This window comes from Schistocerca piceifrons, chromosome 2 (assembly GCF_021461385.2).
Source record: "Schistocerca piceifrons isolate TAMUIC-IGC-003096 chromosome 2, iqSchPice1.1, whole genome shotgun sequence".
In the NCBI taxonomy this organism is placed as follows: Eukaryota; Metazoa; Arthropoda; class Insecta; order Orthoptera; family Acrididae; genus Schistocerca; species Schistocerca piceifrons.
Window position 1 is genome coordinate 445,823,705 of NC_060139.1, and position 13,688 is coordinate 445,837,392.

Below are 13,688 nucleotides of genomic sequence, written 5' to 3' on the forward strand. Positions count from 1 at the left end.
TGCTTTCTTCCAACTATTGTGCATTGTTTCTTGTTTGAGGAATCTACAATAGATTATAGTTAGAAGACAGGCTAACTCGGTCACAAATTCACTGGAAAATCTGATAGGGATTCCACTGGGCTGTGGAGCTTTGTTCAATTTTACTGATTTCAGTTGTTCCTCAACACTACTGATGCTACCACTTATTTCACTAATCTTGTCAGTGGCACAAGGATTAAATTGGGGCAATTTCCATGAGTTTTCCTTTTTAAAGGAACACTAGAAAACAGAGTTAAGGATTTCAGCTTTAACTTTGCTACCCTCAATTTCAGTTCCTGTTTCATTTGTGAGAGACTGTGCACTTTCTTTGGTGCCACAGCCTTTACATACGATCAGTATTTATTTGGGTTTTGTGAAAGATCATTTGACAATATTCTACTATGGTAGTCACTGAAGGTTTCCCACACTGCTCTCTTGACAGCTAAATGCATTTCATTCAGCGTGTTTGTATCTGTAGCCTTATGCTTTGTTTTACACATCTTTAGAAGTTTCTTTACACTGACTGTGTACGTAAGGTCCCATCCATTGTGAACTGTTCTAGAGGGTACATACCTATCCAATGGGTGGTCAACTATTCTTTTAAACATGAGCCATGAAATATGACACTACTGGTTTTTTATCTAGTTTACTGAACTTTCTTTTCCATTATGGGTCAGGTTTCAAACTCTCTTTTCTATGTAGTTTCTAGAGAAGGGAGTTAGTAATGTCATACCTACCTCTAACAAAACTGAATTTTCCCCAGTTGATTGTTGAATGGTTCAAGTCTCCACCAGTGATTACACTATGACTGGGGAACTTACTTACAGATGACCTGAGGTCTTCTCTAAAGTTTTTGGTTACACCAGTACGTGAATCTGGTGGGCAAGAGAAGGATCCAGTTATCATTTTACACCCACTCTTAATATGAGGTCTTGCCCAAACAGTCTCATAAGGACCTTCAATTTCCATTTAAAATCTAGTGGACATCATTCTATCACTTTTATAATTGCACCACATTACAGCATTTCTTACTATGTTACTAACTATGAAAGCTGCTCCATTACTTCTGTTATTCTCTTATCCAGAATATACTGTACAGCCAACAGAAGCAAATTCTCAAATGCCAGTCCACCTCGTTTCACTTATTTTCAATATGTTGATGCCAATTCTCTCCAGTTTTCTTTTGAATAGTTCATATTTTCCTTTATACATGGATCTTACATTCAATGTTCCTAAGTGGTACTACTTGCAGCATCTTACTTCTCGTGAAGCTCCTCAATATAATGTTGACATTATATTTTGGAAAAAGTTCTTTTTTTGCGTAAAATTTGTCAATCCCTAAAGTAATGGTGAAATTAATAACTAAAGTACACAGATATGACATAGGCACATGCTCCCACTCACATCCATTACTTTACACTAAAGATGGGAGGACGAGGCCTAGGTCTGATAGACATTCAGAAAATACTACAGCCTTGCATATAAAGAGGTGTTTAGAGTGTGTCAAAAATACTGAGACACAGTCCCTGCACCCATACTGAAAACAACAGAACTGGCTAATGCTGCACCAATTAGCCCTAAATTAAAACATGTAAGGCAGTTTTACACTGAACTAAGCTGCATTAGAACACAGTAAAAAAACCAATTAGATGCAAATAAGCACTCAGTCACAGATGGGATGATTCAAAATATGAAACACAACACAACACAAGTATCAAGACAAAAATTAGAAAACAGTCTGGAGAAATCTATGCAGAAATATCTTTACAAGTGAAATAAAGGAATTCTTGTACAGAGTGGTGAAAAATGTTGCAAGTACAAATGACAGACTTAAGTTTGTGTTGCTTAAACCAATTAAGTTTTGTCCAAAATGTTTACTTGTAAACATGTTATCATGCAGATTCATATGTGGTGGCTGTCTATTAATCTCTAAAGGTATCCGAAGAAAAATAGCTTTAATTAAAGGAACTGATAGTGAATACATAGAAATCTCCTATCTGTTATGGTAGCACATCTAAACATGAAAACCAACAGAACTGTGAGTCTTTAAAGGAGTTACATCAATTATATCATCAAGGAGAAAGGAGATATAACAACCTGGTGAAATTCCAAATATATATATTTATAAGAAATACTAACTGAAATATCATGAAGCATGATTTGGGAATCTGCTAAATCTCATCTTCCAAAAGAAAGGTTTAAGATAACAAGTATGTAGTAGCAGAATTTTTGCTGGGAAACAAAGAATAGATGTGCCAGCAACAAGTAGAGCATAAGCAATAAGAGTGAAGTATGATAGGGTATTAGTGGGCTGCAAGCCCACTATAGCAGGCGTGAAGGCCTCAGCAAAACCATGAGTATTGTCCCTCATATGAACACCGAATGAATATCACACGTAAGAACATTTTAATGCATTTAAAATGCAAACAGAACTCAGAAAGATGATTAAAAATCAAACTACATGCTTTAGATTAATTAGTTGCACAGATATAAAGCATAAAGAAACAATTTTTAGTTTCCATCCTCATCAGTGGTTTAATTTCACTTCCCGTGTTTCTGTCAAGACACAAGAAATTTTTTCCTTTCATTAAAGAAGTTTAAGTTTTGAGAGAAATTTCAGTTTTAAGCTTTTTTGAAGGACTTCAGGTTTTTGATTAATAATTTTAGGAAAAACTGGCAAACGAAGATGCACAACTTTATTTTGATTCAGAAGAAACACTTATTTTATCTTCATATATAAAAAGGAAAGAGTAGTTGATCACTGGTCAATCACAGGATTTTTATTTATCGGTCATTTGTCACTTATTTCAGCACTGGCAATAATAGATGCTGAAGTGAAAATTACAAGTCACGTTGTGGTTCAAATTCCAGGTTAAACTGCAGGTCCCCTTATAACTAGCCAAGTAAGTCAGTTCAAAAGTCAGAGGAGTGTTATTATAAGACACTGTGGTTCTCAATCAATCAGTTCCTGAATGTTACCAATTTGAAACTGGATATAAAACACTGGATTAATAAGGCAGTCAATACCTCAGTTAGAAAAGGTTAGGACAATACATAATAACTTATGACTTTCAGTAAAACTAAAATCAAGATGTATACAGGAATAGTAGTTCCAGTGGTGCTCTATGGAACTGAGACTGAGTGTCACACATAAAGATGCTGAGAAACTTTAAAGCTTTTTACGACAAATTTCTAAGTAGGACTTCAGTCCAATGAAGGTACTGATGGCTAAACAAGAAATGAGATTGAAAGACTGCAGAAATAACATGACAAACCTAAAATTGTCCATAGCGTAAATGGCGAAAGACTAACAGTCGAAAGTCGTGGTTCACATCCCAGACCACCTCCAAGACAAAGCTATGATGGTGGAAAGGCCTGAGGAAATACACCAGCTTTACACATCCCAAAAGGTGTAGGTGGATAAAGTGCCAAAAGACGTAAGTTAGCTTGGGGTCAAAGCTAACTGGAAGAGAAATGCACAACAATGCAGTAACTAGTTGCACATTGTCAGGACAGCAAATTAGCTTTGTGTAATGTGTCCCCCTCAATACTAAACATCTGTTTTTCTTATTACGAATAAGTCTACTCGGATGAATGAAAGTGTAATGTAAATAAATTTTGGAGTTACACAAGATACAGATGTCAACAATAGCCCATACAATATTTGCAGATCTTATCCACTATCATGTAAGTATTTGTGTATCTAGCACTGGTAAAGAATACACCAATTTAAACAGTAACAGTAACAGCAACGTTTCTCTTACAAATGGTCAGCACAGCACAACACATTCTATCATATATACTGTTTCAGTCTCGTGAAAGTTATGTTAACAATGTGGCAGTTCAAGTCCATATGTAGTGCTGACTATTTATCACAACACATTTGAATTGGAGGTTTCATGGCAAGTTTATTTCTACTGATTACTATTATCATATAATAAATGGGCAAAAGAGTAATTTCTTGCCATTAATAAGTTAATGCAAGAACTAATTCTTTCACTCCTTTAAAAGAGATTTTATGTCAAAACTGTGTCCTTGTAATCTCCGTGTACTTTACCCAATCTCAAACTTGTGACCCAGAAAATTTCAGTTAACATCCATGTCAAAATTCAAACGTGACATCTCAGTGCTGCAAAATTAGTATATAGGAAGAATATGTTGGGAAAGACAGTAAATTACAGAAACTAATATTGCTTTTTTCATTTGTTTATAAGAATGCAACAAATATTATGTATAATACACAAATTTGTAATACAAAGACATAAGAAAATGATAATTTTTCTATCATTTAGAATGTGACTGATAATTTGTAATAAAAATGAAACAAATGATGACAAATACAGAATTTATTTCAAGGGGTTTCTTTTTGTTTAACATGAACAGATGGAGGTCAGTAGATTACACATTTTGATACAAGGAATGAGCTCCTGAAAAGATATCAAATATATAGGGTAAAAAATAATTCAAATACTGAAAAAAATCTCTATAAAAATGATTTACTTTGACCACTGACATCAGTATAGTGTTTACACATCTGATACAGTTTTGTTAACAGCTGTAAACATCACAAATGTACAATAAGTTTACAATAAACTAGAACTGCTTTTATTTACATATGTACTGTTTTGTTTCTTATTATCTGCTTTATACATTTATGGCACAAATAATGTATTTACAACATGTAACTAAACTTAACTTTTAGTTTCCTATATATTGTCACAGCACCAGAAAGTAATGTAAGGGTACTACCTGCTCAACTTAAGTGAGTAAATATTGTAGCTGTCCTTTCAGCTGAAACAGCTGAAATTATTAAAACTGAATGAATTTATAAACCCATTTATTCTGCATCAACAACTGTAATTGTAACAGGTGGTATGTATTTCCATGTGTGTCCTACGTCACTGAAGGCTAAATTTTTTTCTTGTAAATTTTCGTCATTATCTTGTGATAGACATTGAATATCAATTTTGTACTGACCTGGTGTGAAGAAAATGACACTGCATTCATGGTATGCATTACCTTGTTCTACCAGCTGAAAAGGATGAAAATTAAGAAAATTAATGTACTTTATTATGAATAATTCATAACCTGACACAATAAATAGTACTGATGTTGTGCATGGGCTATTGCATATTAGGTAAAAACACAGCATAAGGCTGTAGGTACAAATATGTTGAATAAAACACATTTGGCTGTCAAGAGAGCAATGCACGAAGCCTTCAATGACTATCATAGCAGAATATTGTCAAAAGAATTTTCACAAAACCCAAAGAAACTCTGATCATATGTAAATACTGTTAGTGGCACCAAAGTTAGTGTTGAGTCTCTCATTGATGAGACAAGAACTAAATCTGAGAGTAGCAAAGCAAAAGCAGAAATGCTTAACTTAGTTTTCAAAGGAAAACCCAGGAATATTGTCCCAATTTAATTCCTGTGTCACAGATCACACCTGTCCATAAGAAGGTTAGCAGAAGTGATCCACAAAACTGGCATCCAATATCTTTGACATCCATTTGTTATAGAATCTTAGCACATATTCTGAGCTTAACCCATTGACTGCTGTGGACGTGTTAACTCGTCATGCCTCGCCATTCTTCTGCTGTGCCTGACGTGTTTTAAGTGCGGCCCTTGGGTCTTCCCTATAGCACTACAGATGTGTTGACGCGTGCTGTGCCACCGGCCTTTCCACCTTTAGCAATGAGTTTAGGCGTGCTGAATCACAGCTACCTCAGCGCGACAGGTGTGTAAACACGCGGAGCTGTCTTTCTGTCTTGCTCTTCCAGTAGCTGTTGAGTGTTCTGACTGTATAATATGAGTGTGCATAAATGTTTGTTGTGTGTTCCCTCTTTGTAGAATTTGACTTCACTTCCCATGTTTTTGTCAGTTTTCTTGTTTTCTAACGTCATCGTGGTCGCACATATATCAGTGATGAGCCTTCAACAGAATCTCGAAGCTGTAGTCCTCAGGCCTTTACATCAGAGGGGAGAGCAAGAATTACAGTCAGCAGTTCCTCTGAGTCCGAGGAAACAGAAAGTGACAAAGAAATGCTTCAGAAAAGAGCATGCTTAAGTGACACACTTGACCAGAAAGAAACCGATTTGCAACCGTTAAGCCATTACTTTGATGACTCGAGTTCAGGACACAAATGTCAGCTAGATATTGACCCAAGTATTCTTTCATTTTTTGTGATATTTATGTCTGAAGAACTGTTGCAATTTGTTGCAGATGAAACAAATCTTTTTTATGTTTACACCAGACAAAATACTACAGAATCAATGAATTCTTGACTGTCAAAGTGGAAAGACACAGGATTTGAGGAAATGTATTGCTTTGTTGCTATTTACCTGCTAATGGTCCAAGTTAAGAAGTTAAAATTAAGTGATTATTGCTCCAGAGATACACTTCTGAACATTCCTCCAAAGCTGAACACATCAGTTTTCAGTGAAATTATGTTCCGAGACTATTTTTGTCTACTTCTGAGAATGTTACACTTCAGTGATAACTCTACAAGTACTGGAGGTGAAGTCTATTTAAAATTAGGACGATTGTTGACAAGATTCGTAAGAGGTTTCGTAATTCATTTAGCCACGTCAAAGCTTTATTTAGATGGAAGTCTCTTACTGTTCAAAGGACTATTATCTTTCAAGCAATTTATTCCAACCAAGTGAAGTAGATTTGGAATAAAGACATTTGTACTGTGTTACTGTCAGAGTGGGTATAGTTTTGATTTTATTGTACATACAGGCGCAACAACAAAAACGGGGTTCCACAATTTAGGGAAAAGTGGCGACTTAGTGGCAACTTTTATGGGGTCATATTCTATATGCCGATAATTGGTACTCCAGCTTGGATCTGTTTATCTAGCTTCACACCACGGAACAGCCGCACGCCGCACTGTTCATAAGAATATGCGCAATATGCCAAAATTGCAGAAGATATTAAAACGAGGAGAAACTGACAAGATCCTCGCTACCAAGTGGTGTGATGAGAGAGACGTGTGAATGTTGACCACATGTCACACAACACAAATGGTTAAAATAGAGAAGACTGACAGAAATACTGTCAAAAAAATTGAGACACCGTAATGTACTGTAGATTACAATTAGAGTATGTTTGCAGTTGACCATTGTGGCATGTGACTGAGCTCAGTGGGATAAGTGGATAAAACTATGAAGTGGTACAAGAAATATTTTTTCACATTCTGGATTTGTGCATTTCTACATTTGTGCTCTCCACCAGTCAGTAACAGGGCGAAAAAAGGCACTTGCAGAGTTTTACCTTTCTCTCATAAGGGAGATTGTAGAACAATATGCTATAGAATGAAAAAAAGCTGGTAGGGGAAGGTGCTACGATGACGAGAATCCTCTGTGATTCACAGGGAGACATTTTCCGGTTGTTATTGTGAGTGAAATTCGCAGATGCGTAGTTTGCTCGAAACAGGAAGTGCGCCGGGAAACTAAATACCAATGCAAATACAAAGAAGCATTACTAATGATTGAAAACTAAATCGGAGAAAGAAAGGTGAATCTATTTTTGACTTTGCCAGTGCCGGTCCAGAGCCCGGATGGAAAATATATGTGACAGGTGTGAAATTATTCAAACAATGCCTGAATTCTTCATATATAGAAGTTTACTTGCAAATGAATGGACTCGGTGATCGAGATGGCACAATATCTGTGCTGTGGCAAATGGAATTATGCTGCGTACATTGCACCAATGTAACAAAACCTATATATTAATCTATGTATGTTACATTTATATTATTAACATGTAACATGGATAGTTATATTCTTTTATCCTTAGTAGTACAAATGTAGATCACATTCGGTCTACTTGTATAAAACCTGTTTTCCATAACTGATTTCAAACACCTTTGATCAACAAGAAACAACATGCCAAAGTTAAAACTCTGTTCTCAGTGTGATTTTTCTTGCTACTTTGCTTCTCTTGTTAGCCATTATCAGAAATTAAAATCACTGTTCTGAAGAGGGTGAAGGGCTTAAAATTGGTTGTTCGAATGAGTCTGGCTTTGAAGCATTAATAGAAAACGATATTTGTAAAAGAAGTATCGAATATACCCTGCTTTCATCTTTTCATAAATATCAACATCTTTTTGACTAATTTGTAGAATATTGGAAAATAGTGAAGGAACAAAAATTTTTATTCCATATCATTGTGCTGTCAACATACTGCACTCTAAATTTCCGTTTCATCATGTGTTCACTCTACTAGATATGCAAATCCGAAGTTTACATTGTTTTGGGTCCTGATTTTTGTCCCCGACTTCTGTTCCAATTATACAGCTTGGAATGTTTTATAGAGCATAGTTTTTCAGCAAAATCAGAACGAAAATACCTCAATTTTGACGTTATTACAAAATCTTCAATTTTGTAATTAACTCATTCAGTACTGGAAAATGATACGGAAATGAAACTTTATATTTAAGGGAATTGTGTTGTTAGGTTACTATATGCCATGTTTCAAGTACGTCATGGTATTAGTGCAGGAGATGCAAGAAGCCAACCTTTGAAATTTTTTCGGGGCCCCATTTTTTTGGCCGATTTTACTTACAGTTTTCTGGCTCAATATGGCTCATAAATTTTTCATTATTATTCTTAAGAGAATGCAAGGAGTTGTACAAGATGGCTACATTTTATTTCTTTTCAAAAACTGCTGCCCAAGATATTACAGCTCAAAGTCGCCAAAAATTCATGCTGGCTTTGCGTGAGTCGTAATCAGCCCAGAAGTATTCAGAATAGGGCAGGTTGGGCAGCGCGGGCCGCTCTGGTCTTGACGGCAGCTCCGAGGGACAGGCATGCAGCGCAGGTAGCCAGATTACGCCTCAGTACCCCAAGCAGATGGTGCACCTCCAGCAGTCAAAGGGTTAAACATAAGATACCTCTGCAGACCTAAGTACAATATATGAATAATTAAAAAAGTGGAAATTAACAGCAAGCCCAATGAAGACTGAAGTTTGCTGCTTTCATCTTAACAATAGAATGGCCAATGTAAAGCTACACATTGCGTTCAACAGTGAAAGGTGAGATGATACAATAGCAAGAAACACAAACTGAGGGGCACCTCATTGGACGCAAGACCTACAACACCACAATGTTTTTCCTTAGGACTCATCTGTTCTGTTCTGTTGCTGAATACTGAGCTCCAGTATAGCTTAATCATTCACATGTGAGAAAAATCGATGTTCAGCTAAATGCAGCAATGAGGACAATAATAGCTTGCATCAGATCTACCCCTCTTAACTGATTACCCTCTCTAAATGACACTGTGCCATTAGATCTTAAAAGGCAGAATGCTTTTCTAACAGAATTAAAATTCTCCAGTCTGCACTTAGAATGAGCCAACTAAAATCCAGGCAGTCACCTATCATACTAGCAGATTTTCTGCAGTTGATTTCAATATGAGCATGAAGTGGTCACAAATGTGGAATAATATTGTCCATGAGGAATATCAGACCCTCGTAAGACCTGGAACAATACCATCTGGAATGTAATTACCATGTTGTGCTTTGAAACCAATTAACAGGATCGCTTTGATCAGTCCGATACGCCTGGACACTTCCCTTGTTGAGAGACCTTCCTGGCACACAGTAACAATGCGGACATGATCAAACCACTGTACTGACCGAATAGGCATGATTGAACTACAGACAACACGAGCCATGTATCTCCCCCTTGGTGGAATGACTGGAACTGATCGGCTGTTGGACTCCCTCCATCTAATAGGCACTGTTCATGCATGACTGTTTAAATCTTTATGCAAGTTAGTGAAATCTCTGAACAGTGAAAGGGACTGTGTCTGTGACACAATATCCACAGCCAATGTCTATCTTCAGGAGTTCTGGGAACTGGGGTGATGCAAAACTTTTTTTGATGTGTGTAGTTTAATAATTGTCACTCTGCATCTCTTCTCTATGCATGTTGATGTGAAGAGTAGTGTGTGTGTGTGTGTGTGCTGCGACTGTAATTGGTTTGGTTATTGCGTTTTTCTGATGGTCTCTGTTCACAATGAGACATACGAGTACATGTACAAGATGCAACTATGAATCATATAAGTCATCTTAAGTCCATATTCCCAACCAGAATCCAGTCCAAGCAATGTCAGACTTCCATCTATTACAAATAAATTGCATTGGTAGTGTGTGTAGGTCACCTTTTCAAAAAGTGGGAATGACTAGACCTGTGATGCATGCACATCAGACCTTGAATAATTTTGTAATTATGCGAAAGAGAGGGTTTTTCAAGCATGGAATACTTACAACAACACACAAAACATGCAGATTTATCAGGAGCTAACAAGAGCTATATTACAGGTAGTGGAAGTTACCAAATAAGCAGCAACCAGTCGCAAAATCATGTTTTCTTTATTTACTTTTGCAAATCGATTTCAACTGATTAACAGCCATCATTGGTGCTACAAATACAAGAATAGAAATAATTAATAACAGTGACCAAATGAATAAATATACATAAAGCAACGTAAAACCAATTAAATGTATATAGACACATTAAACCATTTAAAATGCACATACAAATTTACCTTTCAACGAATATGTGCCCTGAGTAGTAACACTGTCATAAGCAGAGGTCAAACATAAAGTGATACATCGAGAATTGACTATGACAAGAAACCATAAGGGGGCGTTGCAAAGCAAACCTGCCCTCTATGCAAAAAGATACAGCTAAAATAAAAATGAGAAGAAAATGACATACAAAGTGAGGTAAAATATAATGATAAAATAATGAAATATTTACAAAAATGGATATATTGACAAAGATTTTGTCAACCACATAGCACAGTTATAGAAGCCAAAAGCAATTGTACAAAACAGTAAAAAAGGATCAAACATAGGTGAGAAGCACACTATAGGAAAAATTTTAAAAAACTTTTTAAAAAATTTAAAGTTATTTATCATATTATCAAAGAGCAAAAGTTAATCATAATGCCAAAATGTAAATCAGTGTTGGCATCCATCTAGCGTACAGTTAATGATATTCAGGAAGATTGGATTTTTTTCGGCAGATGGCACAACATTGCTGAATGCACATGTAAAGTAAACTACGTTGAGATAAGAAAATTATGGACACGAACGTAACAAACATATTAAAGAAACAAGACCAAATGCAGAAATAAAGTGCTAGCACACTTCATACATGGGAAAATTAACACAGGCTCGATAGGACGAATTGAGAACTCTTAGGGGCTCTTACGGTGTGCTCGTATATCATGAGACGTAAATCCACACCATATGTCTGTTGGTGCAGCCGACAAAGACGGCAAAAGCCCAATTAAAGGGCATCAATGCAAACTTAGTCACAATAACATAATTCATATCACCAATCTATTTATTCCCCCCCCCCCCCTTTTGCTCTTCCCTCCTCCACCCCCCTCTCATTTATCCTTGTCCTATCATTTCCATTCCTATCAAGCAAATGCTTGGCAAAGAGCTCCCAAAAATGAACTTCCCTCACATTCACCTGCTCAATGAGAAGGCACAAGCTAGGCATCTATGATGACAAAGATCTCCATATCCTCTAGCAAATCAAGATAATTTCCCTTTTCTGCTCTATGTATTAACCTCACATGCGTCCCAATTCAAGGAAGTTCATGTCCACTATTTATAATATGTCCTTTCTGTCAACGGCAACATGTTCAGCAAATCTAGTTTCAATTTTTCATCCAGTCTGACCTACGTAACGTGGTTTACAGCTTGGACAAAGTATTTTGTAAACCCCTGACTGGTGTAAAACTTTTACTTTATCTACGCCATGATCTAAAATTTGTCCCAAATTAATCTTAACCTTGAGTTTCCTAAAAATAGCTGCAACTTTAAGACTAACTGCCCCACAGTATGGTAAAGAAATATATCTCATTGCTTCATTTTTCCCTACAATTACTTCATTTGCTCCCATGTCTTTATATTTATTGGCAAATTTTTCATAAATTTTTTGAACAAAGAGTAGCACATAATCATTAGATTTAGCTATGGAATAAATAATATCTAACTCAGTTTTATGATCCTCTTCAGAAAGTGGGGTACAGAAAACACGATTAAATGCATATCTGAAAAACGTCATTTCATGCTGACTAGGGTGGACTGAATGATAGTTTATGATACAGTCAGTATATGTCTTTTTTCGAAATATGCCAAAAGGAAGCCTTCCCTCGCTATTCCTTATGTATAGATCCAAAAAACTAATAACTCCATTCGTTTCAAGTTCATATGTGAACTTTATTTTAGCATATAAAGCATTAAATGAGGATACAATTTCGTTAATGTCATTCACAAGTAATAATGTATCATCAACGCACCTAACGTAAAAGACAATTTTCTTTGCCAACTCAACATTCTTATGAAACCATCTGGTTTCAAGGTGATTGATGAACATACCAGCTAAAAAAACAGAAATTGCTTTTCCCATACTAAGACAGTCGTTTTGCACATAAATTTCATCATTGAACCGGAAAAAGTTGTATTTGAGCATAATATATACATTTAATTGGTTTTACATTGCTTTACGTACATTTCTTCCTTTGGTCACTGTTATTCATTATTTTTATTTTTATTCTTGTATTTGTAGCACCGGTGATGGCTGTTAATCAGCTGAAATTGATTTGCAAAAGTAAATAAAGAAAACATGATTTGGCGACTGGTTGCTGCTTACTTGGTAATTTTATGGTTTATGGTCGCTGCACAACTTGGGAACCACATGGAGTCCACCATTCGGTAGTGGAATTGTTAACAATTGTAGCAGGAATGTCTCCTGTGTCCCCATTTCTATATCTTCTCCGCCATTTAATGAAAAACACAAGTAATGGGATACTGACCACCAACAATTGCAGTTATATTTTTTTGATGTTGATAATTCCTGTCATGGAAAGAAAAAAGGTCATGATCTTGTTAGGACATCCCAAACTACATCATCTAGTACAAAAACTAGAGGTGTTAATGAAGCCACCAGAATTATAGTTTTCTCTGTTGTAAGAACATTTTTCAGTGGAGAGTCACATTATATCTCAAGATTAGATTTTTAATGACAAGAAAAGAGCCCCAATCACATGCAGACTGGACTACCAAACTACAGATATTACATAGGAATTGTAATGTTTGTGCAGGCAGAATTATCTAAACACTTTAATCAGTGAAATTATCATGTGTCTTGTGGAAGACACGAGTCATGCATAGAGGAAATCTGATCCATCCCTAATGGAAATTATGTGAATAGCTCAAGCATATGAAACTGCTCATGCAGCACAGACTTTCTTTGTGATGGAAAAAGATGTCATGGCAGTAAGCTCCCCACCACCATTCACGTGGTGGAGGGCTCCCCCCCACCTGCCCCATGGCTTTGAGGTCAGCTGTAAAGAAACGTGCCAGTGGGAATGGGTGCCACATCAGCAGCACAGCTGTTACCATGCTATAAACTTTGTTTCATTCATCACACACCAGCGTCTGCCCCCATCAGCGTGAACCATGCATCTGTATACAGCAAAGAAGTACACTTGCAAAATATATGTTGTAGTGCTTCCAATGCAGGCATATCCCATCCTATGGAACTATAACAAATGCATGATAAATCTGCAGAATCGCAGATTTCTCAGCACACAACCCAACAAACATACTTAGATGAATTCACAGTCAAACTTCTGGA

At 36.3% G+C, this 13,688-nt stretch overlaps 1 protein-coding gene across 2 annotated transcripts in view; it reads right to left on the bottom strand.

Moving 5' to 3' along the window:
• Positions 1-4,310: 4,310 nt before the first annotated feature.
• The window catches only part of LOC124776749 (protein brunelleschi), a 249,179-nt gene continuing 239,801 nt past the window's right edge, over positions 4,311-13,688 (bottom strand). For both annotated transcript variants that reach the window (XM_047251873.1, XM_047251874.1), the window contains exon 23: positions 4,311-5,050. In XM_047251873.1, the coding sequence (XP_047107829.1) occupies positions 4,856-5,050 (195 nt within the window). In that variant the 3' untranslated portion in view covers positions 4,311-4,855. The remainder of the gene's footprint in view (positions 5,051-13,688) is intronic.